This window comes from Peromyscus maniculatus, chromosome 22 (genome assembly GCF_049852395.1).
Source record: "Peromyscus maniculatus bairdii isolate BWxNUB_F1_BW_parent chromosome 22, HU_Pman_BW_mat_3.1, whole genome shotgun sequence".
NCBI lineage: Eukaryota > Metazoa > Chordata > Mammalia > Rodentia > Cricetidae > Peromyscus > Peromyscus maniculatus.
In genome coordinates this window covers 12,609,788-12,631,350 of record NC_134873.1, presented here as the reverse complement: position 1 = coordinate 12,631,350, position 21,563 = coordinate 12,609,788, and the positions used below count along the sequence as shown (strand labels likewise).

The 21,563-nt window shown below is 37.9% G+C and overlaps 1 protein-coding gene across 4 annotated transcripts in view; it reads right to left on the bottom strand.

Annotated features, from left to right (window-relative positions):
* Positions 1-21,563, bottom strand: part of LOC102920979 (uncharacterized) — a 58,258-nt gene that overhangs the window by 8,548 nt on the left and 28,147 nt on the right. For 3 of the 4 annotated variants that reach the window (XM_076559083.1, XM_006991299.4, XM_076559082.1), the window contains exons 2-3: positions 727-853; positions 449-506 (exon numbers count right to left, since the gene is read on the bottom strand). In XM_076559083.1, the coding sequence (XP_076415198.1) occupies positions 449-506; positions 727-760 (92 nt within the window). In that variant the 5' untranslated portion in view covers positions 761-853. Of the gene's footprint in view, positions 1-448; positions 507-726; positions 854-3,963; positions 4,048-21,563 lie in introns of all 4 variants that reach the window. The other variant, XM_076559081.1, reaches the window with a different exon arrangement.

The window sequence follows — 21,563 nt, the reverse complement described above, 5'->3', positions numbered from 1 at the left end:
TTAAGTATCTCAAGTTACCAAAGTTGAATATTCCTTCTGAAAAATGGTGTGGGTCAGGCTTTATGAAATTGGGACAGCTGAGTATTTTTAATGCAGCTATTGAAGGTAGGTTACAATATATCACAAACACGCTTTTATTCACATACATCTTATATTCAAAGCCTAAAGGCAACATGATAAAAATATATTAGATAATTTTGTGCACAAAGGAAAGGTTTTGTATAATGAAAGAATTAGAAAAATGTCCCATATAGTTTAAGGTTACATGATATTGTGCAAGATTACATTACAGACTTGGGATCCTTTAATTCTGAAGGCTCAAGTTCAATGAAGTTTTAGATTGAATCAATTTATATTTAGCTGTACTTGGATTATTTACTTGGGTCTCAGATTTCCTATTACTCTCAAGTATTTAATGTAAATTCTTTTTGCTTTGAGTGTAAATTACCTCAGATTTCTCCTAATGTTTTGGTAATCCTCTCCAATATGTTCTTCCTCGGCTTTCCCTAAAAAGTAAACCCAAGGAAAGTTATTATTCAATATTACATTAAAAATCATTTCATTCTAGTCCCCTCCCATCCACCACCATGGTATAATTGTAACAAAGTATACAATATTCACCAACATCTTTCCTTTCAATATTTCAAATTATGCAACTACACAGAAGAGCAAGAAACAGTTATTTCTCTGAATGAACAAGGAAAAGAATCACGCTGTATTTTTTACCTATGGAGATCAGGTTGCTAAAGGTTTCCTTCATTACATCTTTGTAGAGCTCCTTTTGATAGGAATCCAACAAAGCCCATTCTCCTAGGGTGAAGTTCACAGCCACATCCTCAAAGGTTACTGGCTCCTAAAATAATCCACATACATTTATGAGATTAATGTTGAGAAAACACTGGAAATAGAGTGACTTGATTCTTTCATTTCATGCTTTGTTCATCTATTCCTTATACATCATGGCTAGCATTACTTTTTACTATTTACAAATAGTAAACACACATTTACTATTCATGCTAACTCTCACAGTGTCACACAATTCTCATGCCAGCATGGAACTGTATGATAAATGAACACCAGAACAGGACCACCTGTTGTGACGTTTGCCTCAACTGTACACTGCATCTTTAGTAATTTAAAACCCACCAGAGTAGACACCAGCTCTAGGAAGCCTGTATAGTTATGAGAAATGTCTATTTGTCAATAGAAGCTGATTATGAAGCCTGGGGACATCCACTGGAATAGAAACAACCAGCTTAACTATAAAGGGGGAATCGCTGACATGCAATGCTTTATAACAACAAAATAGTATTTTATATACTCCTAGTAACTTTCCAACTATTTACCTATTTCTGACATACTAAGAGATTAAAATCCCAATGAAATTTAGATGAATTCTCTCTTATCAAGACTATGAATGTACCAAGCATGGTGGTGCACACCATTAATTCCAACACAGAGGAGGCAGGGGCAGATGGATCTCTGAATTTGAGGCCAGCCTAGTCTACATAGTAAGTTCCAGGACAACTAGAGCTACATATACAGTGAAACCCTGACTCAAAAAGAGAAAAGAAAAAGACCGTGAATGTCAGCCCTAAACAGAACATTTTAATCAGTTCCTTCATGCCCAAGGCTAAAGGAACATCAGAGAAGAGGTGGAAAGAATGTAAGGGCCAGAGGTGGAGAAGAGGAGTGCTATAAAATGCTGACTTCTGGACACAACATGACTATTGTACTTGTGAACTCATGGCATCTATGGTTATCTATACAAGATCAAGCCAGACAAAAATCCTGGCATAAACAGATTCACTTCATGCCTCAACCCTTACTAAGGAGCTAGTGACAGGTGGGAGCTGCTGGGGGAGAGAGAATCACTCTTTTACAATGTAGTCACTGGTAGTTTCCTATGCACCAGTGGATGGTATCATACCCGTGTACACATATAGGCAGTACTAATTAAGCTTAATGGTTTATAAGGAAGAAAAAAAGACATGAAGTTGGGCAAGAGACATGTTATGAGGATATACAGGAAGTCTGAAGTGGAAATGGGGGACAGATATGACATTTTATTATGCACACATGTAAAATTCTCATAGAATAAAAAATATAAACAATCACATTACTCGTCTGATAGATAACATGAAACATCTACTGTCAAAATGTGTTACACCAAGGCCCAGATATGAAAGCTTGCTGCCAAATTTGACAGTCTAAGTTGCATCACTGACCCATATGATGAACGAAAAGAACCAACTTTTGAAAGTTGTCCCGACCCTTATTCTGTTGTGGTACAAGCACATCACAGCCAGCACCAAGACTAAATACAATGAAAAGCAAATCAAACCAAGGAATAACTTTCTGAAAGAGAAATAGCAAGTCCAGGCTCTTTCTGATTTATTTTCTGGAACACTTAGTGAAAATGTGATGTCAATAACATGCAATCTCTTCCAGAAGATAAAAACAGATGAGACTGAGAGTCAGCTCAGTGGTTAAGAGTACTTGTTGGTCTCGCAGAGGAGTCCCCAGCACTCAGCAGCCAGTTCAAAACCACCTGCAATTTCAGCTCCAAGTGTTCTCACCCACTATTCTGACCTCTGCAGGTATCCTTCCCCCGCTCCCTACACACTGCACTGGTTAGTTTGTGGAGTTTTGTTGTTTTGTTTTTGTCAATTTGATACAAGCTAGAGTCATCTGGGAATAGGAAATCTCAACTGAAAAAATGTCTTCATAATACTGGCCTACAGGCAAATATGTGAGACATTTTCTTGATTTATGTTTGATATGGGAGGGTCCAATCCATGGTAGGCAGTATCACTTCTGGGCAAGTGGTCCTGGGTTGTATAATAAAACAGGCTAAATAAGTCATGAAAAGCAAGCCAGTGAATAGCATTCCCTTATGGTCTCTGCTTCAGTTCCTGCCTTGCTTGAGTTTCTACCTTGGCTTCCCTCAATGATGGATTATCATCAGGACGTATAAGTCAAATAAACTGGTTTTTTCCCAAATTGCTTTTGGTAATAGTGTTTACCACAGCAATAGAAAGCAAACTAGGACACACATATACGCAAAAATAAAAAGTGAAAATAAAGCAATATATATATATATATATATATATATATATATATATATATACCAACTTTCATCCTATGAGACCAATACCACTAAAGGAATATGAAGTCATAATACCAAATAGGAGAGAAAAATATAGAAATGTCTTTTGAATAGATTTTAAAATCTTTCCCAAATAACAGATTACATATGAGTATGTATATGTCATATGTATGTGTGATTGTTTGTGTGTGTGTGTGTGTGTAGCCACCAAACATACACCAAAGGCCATGAATATACAGACATACAAATAATCAAATGCCAAAACAAAAACAAAAACAAAAACAAAAACAAAAAACCCATGTCACTGAGCACACATTCTATAATTGCACCAGAGACATCTTCAGGTTCTTACTGGTCAGAAACAGCTTTTTACACACCAACCTTCATTTAATACTAAAGAAGACTCACCACGGGCAGTTTCCTATGCTAATATATGAACATTACAAGTTTTATTGAAGAATGACAATAATGACACAGGGAATCATACTAGTATATGTTCTTTTGTGACATGTACTCAGTGTCATAAATTTGATCTTTAAAGGAACCATCAAGTTCTCTTAATTCCCATGAATCTTTTCAAATCTATATGAACTATGATGACATTTAAATGACTAGAAATATGGAAATAATACCTTGATCAGTACTCACAAGGTTGAGGAAGGAAGACTTTTGAGTTCAAGACCTGCCTGGTTGGTACAGCAAAACAGGAAAAGAAAACATAAAGACAGACTTTGAAGCTATATTATAGTTTTAGTATATTAAAAGATGAATATGAAGAGATCAGAGGAAAGCAATGTGGACATAAGTCAGAAAACTCATTTAATAGAGCAGGCCTTTATCCACAATATCTTTACCATATAAGGTGGTGAAAATTTGGTTTCTACTTGGAATCATGCATAGTATATTCCTCTGGTCCATGCACAATAGTCAAAGTTTACCTAGAAACGAGAAAGATGAAAATAAAACCCTGTGTCATGTCTGGTAGTTTTTATAGAATCAAAAAATGTTGAGCCTGACACAGGAAGACAGTGAGATAATATTCACTGTAGACCAGTGGTTGTCAACCTTCCTAATGCTTCAACCCTTTAATACAGTTCCTCATGTTGTGATGACACAAATCATAAAATTATTATTTTGTTGCCACTTCATAACTGTAATTTTGCTAGTGTTATGAATCATAATGTAAACATCTAATATGCCACCCCTGTGAAAGGGTTTTTTAACCCAAATGGGATCACAACCACAGGTTGAGGACCATTGCTCTAGACTATGTAAGCATCTTTAAACACTGGTCTTATAGTAGAAGTTTGAAAAATAGTCAACTGACCTTTGGATTTAAGAACAGAATTTCCTTATGAGAAAAAAAAAAAAAAAAAAAAAAAACAACCTTCTGTATAGACCATATGGAGATATGTTAATATATGAAAATTAAGTACGGTGAAAGACAACCAAGCAAAAAGCTATCAAGAGCCAATGCAATACCAAAGAATCAAGTGTGCAAATTCACAAATGAATGCATGGCAAAAAGAATAACAACAAAAATATAACTAATCAACTTAAAACATATAGGAACTAAGAGTCATAGCCCTGAGTAAGGAAGTCAACATGCAAATTGTATTTTTTTTAAAAATTGTGTGCACACTTTTGGTGGCCAGAAAAGGGTTTGGGATCTGTGGTGTGACACCAATTCTGAAGAGACATGAACAAATGTCTACTCACCCCAGATAGGAAACTGATGACAGACCAAAGTGAGGATATCATCAGAGTCTAACTTGATAAACCAATGTGTTTTATTGGATTACTTACAGGAATATATGTGAGCAAAAATGCCTAAAAGACCTTAGCATCACTAAAAGTCCATCCCTTACATGGATGATGGCTCAGAAAAGTTGGAAACCTGTAGCACACCACACATGGTACAGGCAGCTCATCAGTATCTTTTCTGGGCACCTATGAGCCTCTAAAAGGCATCCCTGCTGAACTAAGAATATCTTTCTGTGGTCTTTACTGTTTATATAATCTTGGAGAAGAAGGGGCCTATTGAATCTGGTCTGTTTCAGGAAGTTCCTGAGGCTTTAGAGTTGTTTATTTTAATGAGCTTCCCAGTGAGATGAAATGTTTCACCTCTTTTCAGAATATCCTGAGTCTTTTTTGGTTTGTTTGTTTTTCAAGACAGAGTTTCTCTGTAGCTTTGGAACCTGTCCTGGGACTCTCTCTGTCGAGCAGGCTGGCCTTGAACTCACAGAGATCTGCCTGTCTCTGCCTCTCAAATCCTGGGATTAAGGCATAAACCACCACCGCCTGGCCATCCTGGGTCTTAATGAGTTTCCTTCCGTCCAAGATGAAATGTTCTATCTCAGAGGAAATTGCTACACATCAGCATTCCCCTAAGTAACCTGATCTGGGCACTGGGAACCCAACTTGGGTCTTCTGGAAAAGCAGTAAGCACTCTTAACTACAGAGCCATCTATCCAGTACCTAAAGTGTTCTCTATGAGAACTAATGGACAAAAAGAATTTTAGGGAATTCTCAGAAAATCAGTTATTAGAAAATCTTTGAAGTGTGATTTTTTTTTTGAAAATACAAACTGCAGAACACAATATGTTTCATTATGAAATTTTGATACATGCATACTACAGACGTGGATACAAATGTTTGGTGTTCTTTCAGTAAATATATACACATCCACTTAGATGCAAAAAAAAACTTTTCAATTGGTCTCTCAAGCATGCAAAAGAGGTCTTAATCATCATGTTCTAATTTCTTTCTTTCTTTCTTCTTTCTTTCTTTTTCTTTCTTCCTTTCTTTCTTCCTTCCTTCCTTCCTTCCTTCCTTCCTTCCTTCCTTCCTTCCTTCCTTCCTTCCTTCCTTCCTTCCTTCCTTTCTTTCTTTCTTTCTTTCTTTCTTTCTTTCTTTCTTTGTATTCCTCCCTTATTTCCTGCATGTAATAATTCATCAACCTTGTTTACAGGATTTGAAACTGTTTTGGGGTAGGTATAGTCTTTGGGTAAGGCTTTGGGGTTTTTTTGTGTGTAATTTTGTTTTTGTATTTTTTTTTAAGACAGGATCCCACTAAGTAGCAGCATTTGCTATGTGGACGAGGCCCCCTCAATTCATTGCTTCTGATTCCAAGTGCTAGCATAAAGGCTGAAGGCAACCATACCCAGCTATGGGTAACTTTTTGACTGATTTTTAAATTCGCTTTATTGAGTAGTCAATTTTGAAAATTTGTTTACCCCTAAAGATTTTTTATCTCAGTGCTAAGGAGATAAATAAAAACAGTACTTGTTGTATAAGCATAAGGAGAAAATAAAACTGGGTATGGCTCTAGGCACCTGTAACCTTAGCACTGGGGGTGGGGTGGGGCACATTCTGGGGCTCCCCAACCAACCATCAAAGCTGAAACAGCAAGCTCAAGGTACAGTGACAGAAATTGACTTTTAGAACCAAAGAAGAGATGGCACAAACTGACAAACTCCTGTGGTCACACATACATGTTGCTGGAGGGCTTCTCTCCAGCTTCCACCGAGTCCTGCAGTCCCACAATCCATATATAAAATAATCACTCAGATGCTTATATCACTTATAAACTGTATGGCTGTGGCAGGCTTCTTGCTAACTGTTCTTATATCTTAAATTAACCCATTTCTATGAATCTATACCTTGCCACATGGCTGGTGGCTTACCGGTGTCTTTACATGCTGCTTGTCCTGGCCGTGGCTGCAGTGTCTCTCTCCCCTTCTTCCTGTTTCCCCAATTCTCCTCTCTCCTTGTCCCACCTATACTTCCTGCCTGGTCACTGGCCATCAGTGTTTTATTTATATAGAGTGATATCCACAGCACTTCCCCTTTTCTTCTTTTTTTAAAAAGGAAGATTTTAAATTTAACATGGTAAATTACATATAACAAAACAATTATCAAGCATGAATTACAGTTACAATATTAAAGATGTCCTGTCTATCATATTTGTGAGTTTAAGGTTTTATATCTAACTTATCTTTTATCATAACTGAGGAAATTACTACTATCTAGTCTTTAACCACATCAAAGACCTGAGAAGGAACATAATGGTACCTGAGAAATGGTAGATGGATGCAAGCAACTTTCGGAAATCTTGCAAGAGTAGAACAAAACAGCTGGCAGCCTGGACAGTCACCTAATGTTTCTCAGCATTGTTTGTGCACTCAAATTGGCTACAGGCCGAGAGTATATGACAGACCATTTTCAGAAGCAGGAATTCTGAAAGACCATCTTACCCTGTCTTGGCAGAGTACAGTGGTCACTTTCCTTGTGTCCTGCTTGTCCAGAAAGGACAGCATTGTATTCGTACTGTCAGCAGTCAAGGCAAGGGCAGTTCTTTGCCCAGTAGGCCATTTTGTGCCAAGAAGACAAACTTCTAAATGGAAATGTCTTAGAAGCCCAACATTCTCTCTGAATCAAATTGGTGCAGCCAGGAGCAATTGTGTCTCATGTCAACAGAATTCTAAGTTATTTAAATGCCATATTCTCTAGGTCTATGAAATGTTTGAAGATTACCTATCTATCTGAAATATATCTATGTTTACCTAGAAGACTTAACTAACATGGCTAAAAATATGATTATCATAGATGATTAATTATTAATCTATTTTTTAATTATCCATTACAATTTTAAATGAGTTACATAAACATAATACCACAAACAAGAATAGAAATATATATATACAGTATAACAAAATTAACTTCAAGTTTGTATCAATAAACTAAAATTTATACCAATGTAAAACATTTTAAACATAAACTAAAATCTATACCAATGTAAAACATTTTAAACAAGTTGTTCTTTAAAAGTAGGTTCATTAATCTACCCTTTTATCTTATCATCTCTATATCTTCCTATATATCTATATCATATCCCCTTTTCTTTTTTAGAAAGAGATCACATTTATAATCAACCTGTTTTAAATAAAAATATTGGTTTTTCTCTGTCCCACACCAGAGGGCTCTTCTGATTTGGGACACAAGAATCTCTTAACCATTTTTTTTTTAAAGCAATATGTCTGGGTTTAGAGGGGGAGTGAGCCAATTCCACCTCTAAAGCCAGCTTGGTATATTTGGGAATTTGAGCGTAGCATCTCTTACTACTTCCTGATGGATGGGGGCGCTGTATCTTATGGGGGCGCAAAGAAAACTTTAGGCCTATGGGGTAGTCCGTGAGGCTATATTGTGTGAACCAGTTGCCTTGAAACCGCTCTGGATATTAGATCATCTGGGCCATGGTGTCATCAGAGACCTTTCAGGGGGTCTTGGCTGGTGAAACCTGATGTATCTTAATCTGGAACAAATCCACAGCCTCTGGATTTCTGTAAAAACAAAAGCAGAACTTCTTTTCCAAAGCAACATATCCTTAAATCCAAATTTTGAAGTTAAGGTACCTTTAAAATATACATATTGGTTTAATTGAACATCTTTTACGATCAAATGTTTTTTTGCAGTTAAAAATCCCAAAGACAACGCAATCCAGATTGTCTGTGTAATATTCATCTTTACGTGGCTTTTTTATATTAATTTATCTTTTTTTTGTCTCTTTTAAGCCTACATATTGTGAATCTATTGCTTTAAATTGTAGTATTTTAAGACTGAAACGGCACTGTGGCTGCTGGCTCCGCCCATTTCAGCTTCCCAACATGGCAGCTGTACATTGTCTGCCAGTTCTGTGAGTCATCAAGTCTCAGAAATAGTGGGTCTAAGCTTTTATCAAAGCAGCGTGTAGCCCAGAAACCTTTTTTTTTTTTTTTAATAATAATAAAGACTAAATCTACCACAAAGCTTAATGTGCCGCTGGCAGACGCCTCATTTCCGCCATACTGATGGTCAAACGCACACGCCAGGAACCCGCCAGTGTTCAAACCTGTGTTTTGCGGCGTCTAGCTGCCCGTATGAGACAAGAAGCAGGAACCTGGTTTTGGCTCTGTTTAGAATTGGTTATTAAATATTCTCAGGTTTAAGGTGGAAACTCGAGCCATTGGATGCCATTTGTTGCTGGAGGGCTTCTCTCCAGGTTCCACCAAGCCCCACAGTCCCACAATCCACGTATAAAATAATCACTCAGACGCTTACATCACTTATAAACTGTATGGTCGTGGCAGGCTTCTTGCTAACTGTTTTTATATCTTAAATTAACCCATTTCTATGAATCTATACCTTGCCACGTGGCTGGTGGCTTACCGGCGTCTTTACATGCTGCTTGTCCTGGCCGTGGCTGCAGTGTCTCTCTCCCCTTCTTCCTGTTTCCCCAATTCTCCTCTCTCCTTGTCCCACCTATACTTCCTGCCTGGTCACTGGCCATCAGTGTTTTATTTATATAGAGTGATATCCACAGCACATACATGCACAACACACATAAACTACACACCACACATACAGAAATAACTTTTTATTTTATTTTTTTATGAATCTTGCTGGGCTGTGGTAGGCAGCCTTTAAAGGCAGTCAGATATCTCTGAGTTTGAGGCTAACCTGGTCTACATAGTGAGTTCCAGGACAGCCAGGGCTAGAAAAACAAACCAAAAAGTAACCAAAAACAAAATAAAACAATAGCAACAAATTTGTAAAATTAGACATCTTAATTCTTTCTCCAACATCTTATCCAATATATATTTTGATTCAGTGAGTAAACAGTTGTGAACTTTTGGAAAAGTTATACGGACTTCATTTTCACATTTATTGTCAAGTTTTAGATTTGTTTATGCAAATTCTAAGTGTTAAGAGTTCTGCTGAGGGGAGTATGAAGATTGGGTGGGGGTAGTGGCCCCCCTAATGCAAATGTAACAACTTAGAGGGGAAAGGTTTCCTGGCAGTCAGGAGCTAAGAAATACCGAAGTCAAACTGGACAACAAGCCTCACACAGTAGAACTGATGGGAGGGAAAAACTCAGCAGGGTGGCTCGTTGCTCAGATGAGGAGCAGCAAGAACTGAGCAGAAGACAACATTTATATAGTGTTTCTTGGGTGTAGGCTTTCCACAGGGAGCTTTCCAGGGTGGGGATTGGTGGGCTTTCAAGTCCAGAGCTTAACCTCCTGTGTCTAGAGGGGTGGGGTCTGTTCTGTGGGTGGAGCCTGGCAGCTGAAGGTCCTCAGGGGCAGATTCTATGCTCTCTGCTCAACTTGAGGGGCTTGCATACATATGGATAAATTTTTCATATTTATGTAAGCAATTTATTAGTGAGCAATCTTTTCTTGAGGTCTCAGTCTGTAATTCCTTCACTTACATGCTATGGCACACATGCACATATATATATGAACACACACAAATTAAGTAAATGTAATTACTTATTTTTTAAATGATTATTTTATTTTTATTTTATGTGTATTTGTGTTTTGTCTATATGCATATCTATATGAGGGTGTCAAATCCCCTGGAGTTGGAGTTTCAGATAGTTGTGAGCTGCCATGTGGGTACTGGGAATTGAACCTGGGTCCATTGGAAGAGCAGTCAATGCCGTTAACTGTGGTGGTAATCTAATTGTACTGAAATATTATTTTGATTGTATGTTAATAAATAAAGTTGTCCGGGGGTCAGAGCTATTAGAGCCATAGCAAGAGTGTGGCGGTGGTGGCACACGCCTTTAATCCCATAGATATCTGTGTGTTCAGGGATATAGCCAGCATTGGAGACATATGCCTTTAAGACCTAGGGGGCTGTACATTCAGACAGTGACGAGGCAGTCATGTGTTTGGGTTTACAACCAATGAGAAGGCAGAACAACATACTATAAAAAAAAAACGAACAGACAGGAAGTAGCTCTCTTTCGCGAAGCTGGGACAGCAGAAGGAAGGGTGAGATTTTAGCTCTGAGCTCTGACCTCTTGGCTTTCTCCTTTACATTGTTTCTGTGTTTCTTATTTAATAAGACGGTTAGTTACATCAATATCTGGCGCCCAACGTGACAAGAATCCATTAAAAACCGCTTGGCTTGACAGCAGGTCCGCTTTCCCGCAAGGGCGGCAGGCGGCGGCAGGCGGCGGAGGAAGCGGCAGGAAGCGGCCGGCGTCCTAGTCCGAGCTGCCAGCTTCCTAGTCTGAGCTGCCGGCTTCCTAGTCCGGGTGGCAGCTTCTAGCCCGGGCCTAGGTCTGTGAGCAGCTTGCTTAAAGCCGGTGCTACAAACAACTCAGACCTGCCCTGCCGAACAGGGCCCTGCCTGTAAAGCCAACGCATGTGGTCGGAGCTTAAGGAAGCCAGACCCAAGCCTTGACTCGGCACAAGAGGGAACACGTGGCTGGATTTAAGCTTTAGCCGGCTACGCTTTCTTGTGCGTTCTCTCTTCTCTCTCTCTCTCTCTCTCTCTCTCTCTCTCTCTCTCTCTCTCTCTCTCTCTCTGGATTTACACCTGGGACACTAGGTGGCTGCTTTGAAAATACCCTCGGATTTCTACTGTTCTACGCATATTTGGTAAGTCATAACATATCAGATGTTTTAAAGGAAACTATCTAAAAGAGAATTTTTTCCACATTAAAAAACAAATGGGTTTTATGTGTACATTGGAAGAAAATTGGTTTTTGTTTGAAATTTTAGGCAGTCTGATAATGGAACAACTATATAATATTAGTATTGGTGGAATTATGCACCTTATCACTATACTAATCCACATTTTAATATTTAAAAAGATAGTCAATTTAAGTGCCAGGATAACAGCTTTAGAAGAACTTGTTAAACCTGTAAAAATTCAGACAGAAGAAATTAACAGTGAAGTTGTTTCAAGTCGGGATCATAAGGTTGCAGAAAGAAAGCCTGTTTTCACACAGTCACCCTTAATTTATCCTGTAACCGTACAGCAGATGCCTGAACAAATGGCTACACAAAATAATTGGGCTCCAATTGAAATGTTGGATTTAAAAAGGTTTAAGGAGGCAATAGTATCTTATGGCATGCATTCCCCATATGTAAAGCAAATGTTAAACTCTTGGTCAACATATAATAGGATAGTACCACAGGACTGGCGGGACCTTGCACAAGGTGTTCTGGAACCCAGCCAGAGACTTCATTTTCTGACTTGGTTTAAGGAGGAGGCTAAAAACATAGAAAAACAATGGAGGGATAAAGGAATACAAGTTTGTCAGGATCAGCTTATTGGAGAAGGCCAATATGCTTCGGTACAAACACAATGTTTATATGATGTCCAAACCCTAATTTTATGTCAAATGGCAGCCTTGAATGCATGGGACAGAGTTGAGGAACCAGGAAAAAAATCTGAGTCATTTACAAAGGTGATGCAAGGCCCAAAAGAGTCTTTTACAGATTTTTTACAAAGACTGGCTTCAGCAGTAAAGAGAATGGTCTCGGATTCAGAAGCTGGTAAGGCAATAATTGAATCTTTGGCCTTTGAGAATGCGAATGCAGCATGCAAAAGAATAATCAGGCCATTAAGGGCAAGATCTGCACCTATGGAAGATTGGATTAGACAAACAATTAATGTTGAAGCTGATGAGCATGATGATACATGGGTAGGAGAAGTAATTTCAAAAGGTTTGAGGAGTGTTAGATGTTTTGGATGTGGAAAGCAAGGACATTTGAAAAGGGACTGTAGACAGGTCATTCCCAGAAACAATGTTTCTTCAAGGAACAATGGCAGCAGAATGCCCCTTCCTTCTGGAGTATGCAGAAGGTGTGGTAAGGGAAAACACTGGACCAACGAATGTAGATCAACAAAGGACAGACAGGGTAATCCTTTGCCTCAGTCTTCGGGAAACTCCCAGAGGGGCCTCGCGCAGGCCCCCAGTGCAAATCCAGTTCAAACCTTTCCTGCAGCCATAGAGGAAATGCCTGCTCTGGAGAGCGATTAAATAACCAAATGCCTATTGGAATAAATCATGCTGGTCAGGATGATGAAACAGAGAGAATAGAAAATTCAGGAGAAAACATAAAGAAAATTATTTGGCAAACTTCTATTAATGAACAAAGACCAAAATTAACGATAAAAATAAATGGTGTTTTGTTGTCTGGTCTGGTAGACACAGGTGCGGACATTACCATAATTGCACCAGAATTTTGGCATCCAACTTGGCCTCTTCAGGAGGTAAACGTTCAACTGTTAGGAATTGGGACATTATCTCAGGTGAAACAGAGTGCAAGATGACTCGAATGTATAGGTCCAGAAGGACAGAGAGGAAAATTAAAACCATATGTGGCTAACATAACTATGAACCTGTGGGGTCGAGACTTGTTGCAACAATGGAATACTCAGATTAACATCCCTCCAATCTCAGAAACAAATCATAAACTAGCACATGTTACTGAGAGAAATATTAGAAGATATTGTTCTAATGAGTGGTCACCAGCCATCCATATTATACAAGAACAGGGCACAATAACTGATGATCTTCCAAAGACACCAACAGCTCTACCTTTAAAATGGTTAACAGACAAGCCTGTATGGGTCCAGCAATGGCCTTTAACAACAGAGAAACTCCAGGCTTTAGAAGAGCTGGTAGAAGAACAGTTAAATGCTCAGCATATTGAAGAATCAACCAGCCCTTGGAATTCTCCTGTATTTGTTATTAAAAAGAAATCTGGTAAATGGAGAATGGTAACAGACCTTAGAGCAATTAACAAAATAATTCACCCAATGGGCTCTCTACAATCTGGGATGCCTTTGCCTACTCTGTCACCAAAAGGATGGCCTCTCATAGTTATTGATTTAAAAGACTGTTTCTTTTCAATACCCTTACAAGAAAAAGACAAAGAAAGATTTGCTTTTACAGTGCCTACTTATGATAATTCTCAACCGGTTAAAAGATTTCAATGGAGGGTCCTCCCTCAGGGAATGTTGAATAGCCCAACTCTGTGCCAATATTTTGTACAACAGCCATTGGAAGTGGAAGTAAAAAATTTCCTAAATCTATAATTTATCATTATATGGACGATATTTTACTAGCTGACTCAAATGCAGATACTTTAGAAATAATATTTGAAGAAGTAAAGAAAATTTTGCCTTGCTGGGGATTACAAATTGCTCCTGAAAAGATACAAAGAGGACATTCTATTAATTATTTAGGATATAAAATAGAGCTACAAAAAATTAGACCCCAAAAGGTGCAAATTCGGAGAGATAGACTACAGACTCTTAATGACTTTCAAAAGTTATTTGGAGATATTTCTCATCTACGAACTATTGTTGGGGTAAAAAATGATGAACTGACTAATTTGTTCAGAACCTTAGAAGGTGACAAGGACTTAAATAGTCCAAGAGAATTATCACCTGAAGCTGAGAAAGAATTGGCCTTGGTAGAAAAGAAAGTGCATGAAGGACACGTGGATCGTATTGATCCAAAGCTGGATTGCATTTTGGTTATTTTACCTTCTAGGCGTTCTCCTACTGGAATATTAATGCAGAGGGAAGATATTATATTGGAATGGATATTTTTACCAAATAAACCAAATAAAAAATTAAAAACTTATGTGGAAAAAATCTCTGACTTGATTTACAAAGGAAAACTGAGACTTCGTCAATTAGCAGGCATAGACCCAGCAGAAATTGTCGTACCATTAACTAAGGAGGACATTGAAAAATTATGGACAGAAAGTGAACCTTGGCAAAGAGCTTGCAGTAATTTTTTGGGAGAAATTAACAGCAAATATTCCAAAAGCAATAGAATTGAACTTATAAGGAGAGCTGATTGGATCTTGCCTCGAATTGTACGGCAAAAACCCATATTTGGAGTTCGTACATTTTATACAGATGCCAACAAAGAAGGAAAGGCAGGTTACAAATCAGAAAATTTAAGTAAAGTGGTTCAAAGTCTTTATAATTCAGTGCAAAAATCAGAATTGTATGCTATTCTGTTGGTATTAATGGATTTTTCAGAACCTCTCAACATAGTAACTGACTCTCAGTATGCTGAAAGAGTGGTGTTACATATTGAGACTGCAGAATTTATCCCTGATGCTTCAGAATTAACTTCACTATTTATTCAATTACAAGATACAATCAGGAAAAGGAATCATCCTTTATATATAACTCACATTCGATCCCATACTGGTCTGCCAGGCCCTCTAGCACAAGGCAATGATGAGATTGATAAATTATTGATAGGAAATGTGCTGGAGGCCTCAGAATTTCATAAAAAACATCACGTTAATAGTAAAGGTTTAAAAAAGGATTTTTCCATAACCTGGCAACAAGCCAAAGAAATAGTAAAGAAATGTCCTACTTGTTCCTTCTACAATCAGACGCCATTACCAGCAGGATGTAACCCAAAGGGTACTCAGAGAAATGAAATCTGGCAGATGGACGTGTTTCACTTTGCAGAATTTGGAAAATTGAAATATGTACACCACACTATCGATACTTATTTAGGATTTCAATGGGCAACTGCTTTGAGTTCTGAAAAAGCTGATTCTGTAATCACTCATTTGCTAGAAGTTATGGCCATCATGGGTATACCTGCACAAATCAAAACTGACAATGCTCCATCATATGTCTCTGTTAAAATGAAACAGTTTTTTGCTTATTACAATATAAAGCATATTACAGGCATACCACATAATCCTACAGGTCAAGCAGTTATAGAAAGATTAAACAGAACTCTAAAGGATATGCTAAATAAACAGAAATGGGTAACAAAAACCCCCAGAAATAGACTGCATAATGTTCTTCTAACTTTGAATTTTCTGAATGCCAATGAGAAAGGAACAACAGCTGCAGAGAGACATTGGATAATAGAAAAATCTACAGAATTAAATCAGTCTATATACTTTAAGGATGTGCTGACCTCAGAATGGAAACCAGGGTATGTATTACATTGGGGACGAGGTTTTGCATTTGTTTCTACAGGAGAAGATAAGCTGTGGGTACCATCAAAATTGATAAAGGTTCGATTTGAACAAGAGAGACCTCTTAATTAGAGGAGGTGATAGTTCATCAACCAGCATGAACATCCAATTTAAACTAACTGGTATCGATAACACACGCCTTTTCATTTAATCAGATAATAACTTGTCAAAGGGAAACATCCCCAAAATTAGTCTTGGGGAAAGGTTTTTGTTTTTGTCTTTTAGGAGAATGAAGGTTATGGGGGCTGGAGAGATGGCTCAGTGGTTAAGAGCACCGACTGCTCTTCCAGAGGTCCTGAGTTCAATTCCCAGCAACCACATGGTGGCTCACAACCATCTGTAATGAGATCTGGCGCCCAACGTTCATGTTACGAATTCATGAAAAAGCTATTTGCCTGTGGCCTTGTGAGCCCCAGCTCAGGCCCAAGCTACACTCAGGCGGTTGTGGTGGCGCACACCGGTAGGATTTGCTGAAGGAGACAGAGGCAGGAGGATCCCGAGTTTGAGCCGGCCTAGGAGGCTTGGGAGAAGCTTTGGCCTGGATTGAGCCACAAACAGTGGTGGGACCATGGAAACAGTGGCTACTGCTCCACGTTGCCAGCTCCTTCTCATCGTGTTGGTGACTGCGGTGATGCTGCTACCTGGGACGAAAGGTTTACTGCTGCTGTTTCAGAGAAGAATTGCCAGGACCATCGTGTTACAAGAAAGCATCGGCAAAGGTCAGTTTGGAAAAATTTGGCAAGACAAATGGTGGGGAGAAATTGTTGTGAAGATTTTCTGTTCTAGGGAAGAATGTTCATGGTTCCGAGAGACAGACATTTATCAGACTATGATTGCTCCAAACCACAGAGGAGAAAAAAAAAAAAAAAAGTCTGCAGGAAACCATGACCATGCCTAACAGTGACTTTGAAATCTTCAAAAAGATGACAGGATCCTACAACGATGATTCCACTTGGACTATGATAAAGCCATTAAGCCAATTAACACCATGGAAAAATCGACTTTGGACTACAAACTGATCAGAACAATTTCGAGAGGACTAGTTGAGATGATCCAGCCTGGCAGACTACTCAAACAAGGACTTGAAACAAGCCCTGAACTTTCCTTTTATGCAGAGACTGGACAAACGATACAGGACTTGATTAACCCCAACATTTTCTTTTCAAGATTCCCTAAAGATATCTTCACCCCTAGAAAGCAAAGAGAATATAGATATGAGATAGATCATCGAATCTACTCTGAGAAAAAAGATAAAGAAATAATAGGATAAATAGGTAGATCACTGAATCTACACTGAAGAAAAAGGGGAAGATATAAAAATGACAAAAGGTAGACTAATGAATCTATTATGAAAAGAAAAAAGAGAAAATACGGATATGATAAGATAAAAAGGGAGATTATGGAATCTACTTTTAAAAAGGAACTACTTGCTTTAAATAAGATAAGTAATGAAAATTTTTTGGTCTGAGTTTATCAGATGTTACTGGACTGGACATTGTTAATATATATAATGGAGTTTTTTGTCTGGATCTGTCAAATGTTAATGGACTAGACATTGTTAATGTAATCTTGACTGTATATTGCATATACTTATTGAAGATAGTTTTTCTTGTATTAGTTATAAGCTTTTTTAATTTTAGACAAAAAGAGAAGAAATGTGGTGGTATTGTGTATTCTAATAAATTTATCTGGGGTCAGAGAACAGACAGCCACTAGATACAAAGGCTAGAAAATGGTGGCACTCACACCTTTAATCCTAGCATTCCAGAGATAGAAATCCCTCTGGATCTCTGAGTTCAAGGCCACATTGGAAATAGCCAAGCATGGTGACACACGCCTTTAATTCCAGAAAGCAAGCCTTTAATCTCAGGGAGTGGTGGTAGAAAGCAAAAAGATATATAAGGCATGAGGACCAGAAACTAGAAGGTTTGGGCTGGTTAAGCATTCAGGCTTTTGAGCAGCAGTTCAGCTGAGAGCCATTGGGATGAGGACACAGAAGCCTCCAGTCTGAGGAGACAAGACCAGCTGAGGATCCAGCAGAGGTGAGATAGCTGTGGCTTATTCTGTCTCTCTGATCTACCAGCATCGACCCCAATAACTTGCCTCAGGTTTGATTTTATTAATAAGACCTTTTAAGATTCCTGCTACAGTTAACCACTAAGCCACCTCTGAGGCCCGATAATTTATTTAATGTTTAAAAATTCAAAGGTGTAAGGTAAAAGTGCTAACTACTTACAACTGTACATACATCACAATAATATCATATCTCTCATCAGTAACCACCAAGGCGAGAAAAGCATGAAATGATGTATTTCAAACCCTGAAAGTAATGAACTGCACACAGAAATGGCTAAATCCATGAAAGGTATCTTTAAAAACTGGATGAGAAGTTTGTTCCACACATGTATAAACTAAGCAGTTCAGGATAACCAAACTAAACATGACAGAATATAGTTAAAGGGATATGATACACAGGAGAGGAAGGCAGTTTAAACAAGAGCACACAGGAAAGTAACTTTCAGTCCAGTGAGATGCCACTTGCTTTGTAAGCCTGACACCTGAGTTTGATCACTGGAACCCATATGAAAGGAGAAAGAGACTGCCTTTTTGCCTTTACACACAGGTTTGGGCAGGCATGGCACACACACACACACACACACACACACACACACACACACACACACACACACTACACTCCCCCCATACACACAAATGAAAAACAGTGTGCAGCAAACCCTCAAGATGATAAAAAGGGAAACAAACAAGTGGAATATAATACAAACAATGAGAAAAACAACCAATTAAATTCCAAGAATTTAGTAATCATCTTAGTAATGAGCCTAAATGTCCATGGCTTCACTCACCAATAAACACATGCAGACTAACTGGATGACATAAAGTAGATCTCATTACTGATTCCCCAAAACACAGACCTCTTTGGTAAAAAACAGCATGAGTTAAAGAATGGAAGTCCATCTAGCCAGTGAATTGAAACTTAAAACTAGCAGGTATAACGTGATTTAAAATGAGCATCAGACTAAAATTAGTTCAAAACCAAAAAGGACATTACACAATATGGCAAACAATCAAAAAGGTTTAACAAGTGTAAATATACATGTAACAAATGTAGAAGCTCCCAATTAAAACAAAAAACACTAGTGGACATAAAATATCAAATCTGTCCTGATCTCCCTCTCTCTCAACTTTAGATAAATATCCAAACTAAAAGTTAAAAAAGAAACTTCAGAGTTAAACTATATCATAGATAAAATGGGCATCACATATAAAATAATGTTAGTAATATGATATTGAAGACAGACACAGCTGCCAGATGTAGTAGCGCCTGGCTTTAACTTTAACATTCCACAGGCCGAGGCAAGCAGATCGCTAATGAGCTCAAAGCCATCCTGATATAACAAGGACTATTGGAGTCCAGCCCCTTATAGCCTTTCCCTGTGGAGGAATCTAACAACTAGCTAAGGATCTAATCTTAGGGATATCGAAAGAATCTAAGCACAGTGAGCTCTTCCGTTCACTTTATTCTTCTAAAGCAATTCTCTCTACACAGCTTCTTTTCTGCTCTCATACTTAGCTCCTCCCTTGCCTGATTCTCTGTACCTTTCTCTCTGGAGTCTCTGAAGTTTCCAATTTACATACACATACAATCAGCAATTCTCTGGCCAGCAAGGTCACAAAGCTTGAATTCTTTCAGGGTCATATCTTTGAGAAAATCAGTAAGATTGACAAGTCCTCATCTAAATTAAGTAAAAAGCAGAAAGAAGATCCAAATTAATAACATTAGATATGAAAATGAGGACATAACAACAGACACTGAGGAAATCCAGAAAATCATAAGGACATACTTTAAAAACGTGTACTCCATGAGTTGGAACATCTGGAAGTGGATAATTTTCTGGATACATACCACTTACCAAAGTTAAATCAAGATCAGATAAGCAATTTAAATAGGCAAATAACCCCACTGAAATAGAAGATATCATTACCAAAACCACCTAGGCCCTGGTGGTTTTGGGTAAAGAATACCACTAGACCCTAAAAGCAGAATTAATGCCAATGATCCTCCAATTACTCCACAAAATAGAAACAGAAGGAACACTGCCTAATTATTTTTACCAGGCCAGTTACCCTGATACCTAAACTTTATAAAGTCCCAATAAAGAAAGAGAATTACAGACCAATTTCCCCTATGAATATAGATTTAAAAATTCTCAACAAAGCACTTGCTAACCAAATCCAAGAACACATTTAAAAGATCATCCACCATGATTTTGTAGGCTTCATCCCAGAGATGCAGAGATGGTTCAATATACATAAATCAATAAACGTAATACACCATATAAACAAACTGAAAGACAAAAACGACATGATTTCTCATTAGATGCAGAAATGGACTTTGACAAAATCCAACACTCCTTTAGGATAAAAATCCTGGAGAGATTTGAAGGAAAATGCTTTAAAATAATAAAGGCAGTCTACAGCAAGCCCATAGCCAACAATAAATTAAATGGAAAGGAACTCAAAACAACTACACTAAAATCAGGAACATGACAAGATTGTCTACTATCTCCAAACCTATTCAATACAGTAATTGAAGTCTTTAGCTAGAGCAATAAGACAACTAAAGAAGAACAAAGGGATACAAGTTGGAAAGGAAGAAGTCTAAGTATCTCTATTTGCAGACAATATGATATTATATATAAGTAACTCTAAAAATTCCACTAGAGAACTTTTACAGCTGCTAAAGATATTCAGCAAAGTAGGTGGATACAAAATTAACTCACAAAAATCAGCAGTCCTCCTATATACAAATGAAAAAATGGTCTGAGAAAGAAATCAGGGAAACAACACCCTTTACAATAGCCTCAAATAATATAAAATATCTTCTGGTAACTCTAACCAAACAAGTGAAAGACTTGTATGATAAAAACTTTAATTGAAGAAGATATTTGAAGGTCTTATATGCTCATGGATCAGTAGAATTAATAATGGTCATCTTACCAAAAGAAATCTACAGATTCAATGCACTCCCATCAAAATTTCAACACAATTATCTACACATTTTCAAAGGACAATTCTAAACTTCATATGGAAACACAAAAAAAACCAGGATAGTTAAAATAATCCTGACAATAAAAGAAGTGCAGGAGGTCTCACTAGCCCCCAATTTCAAGTTGCACTACAGAGATGCAGCAATAAAAACAGCATGATAATGGGAGAGACTTGCTGATCAATGAAATCACATTGAAGGTCCAGAAATTAAACCCACACACCTATGGACACCTTATTTTTTATAAAGAGGCCACAAATACACATTGAAAAAAGACAGGATCTTCAACAAATAGTGATGGTCAAGCTGGATGGCTACATGTAGAAGAATCCAAACACACTCACAGTTATCACCCTGCACAAAAGTCAATTCCAAATGGATCAAAGACTTCAACCTAAAACCAGATACACTGAACCTGATAGAAAAAAATGTGGGAAATAACCTTGAACTCACTGGCATAGGCAAAAAACAAAAAACAAAAAACAAAAAAAAACCCTTTCTGAATAGACACCATTATTAGCACAGGCACTAAGATCAACAATTAATAAATGGAACCTCATGAAACTGAGAAGCTTCT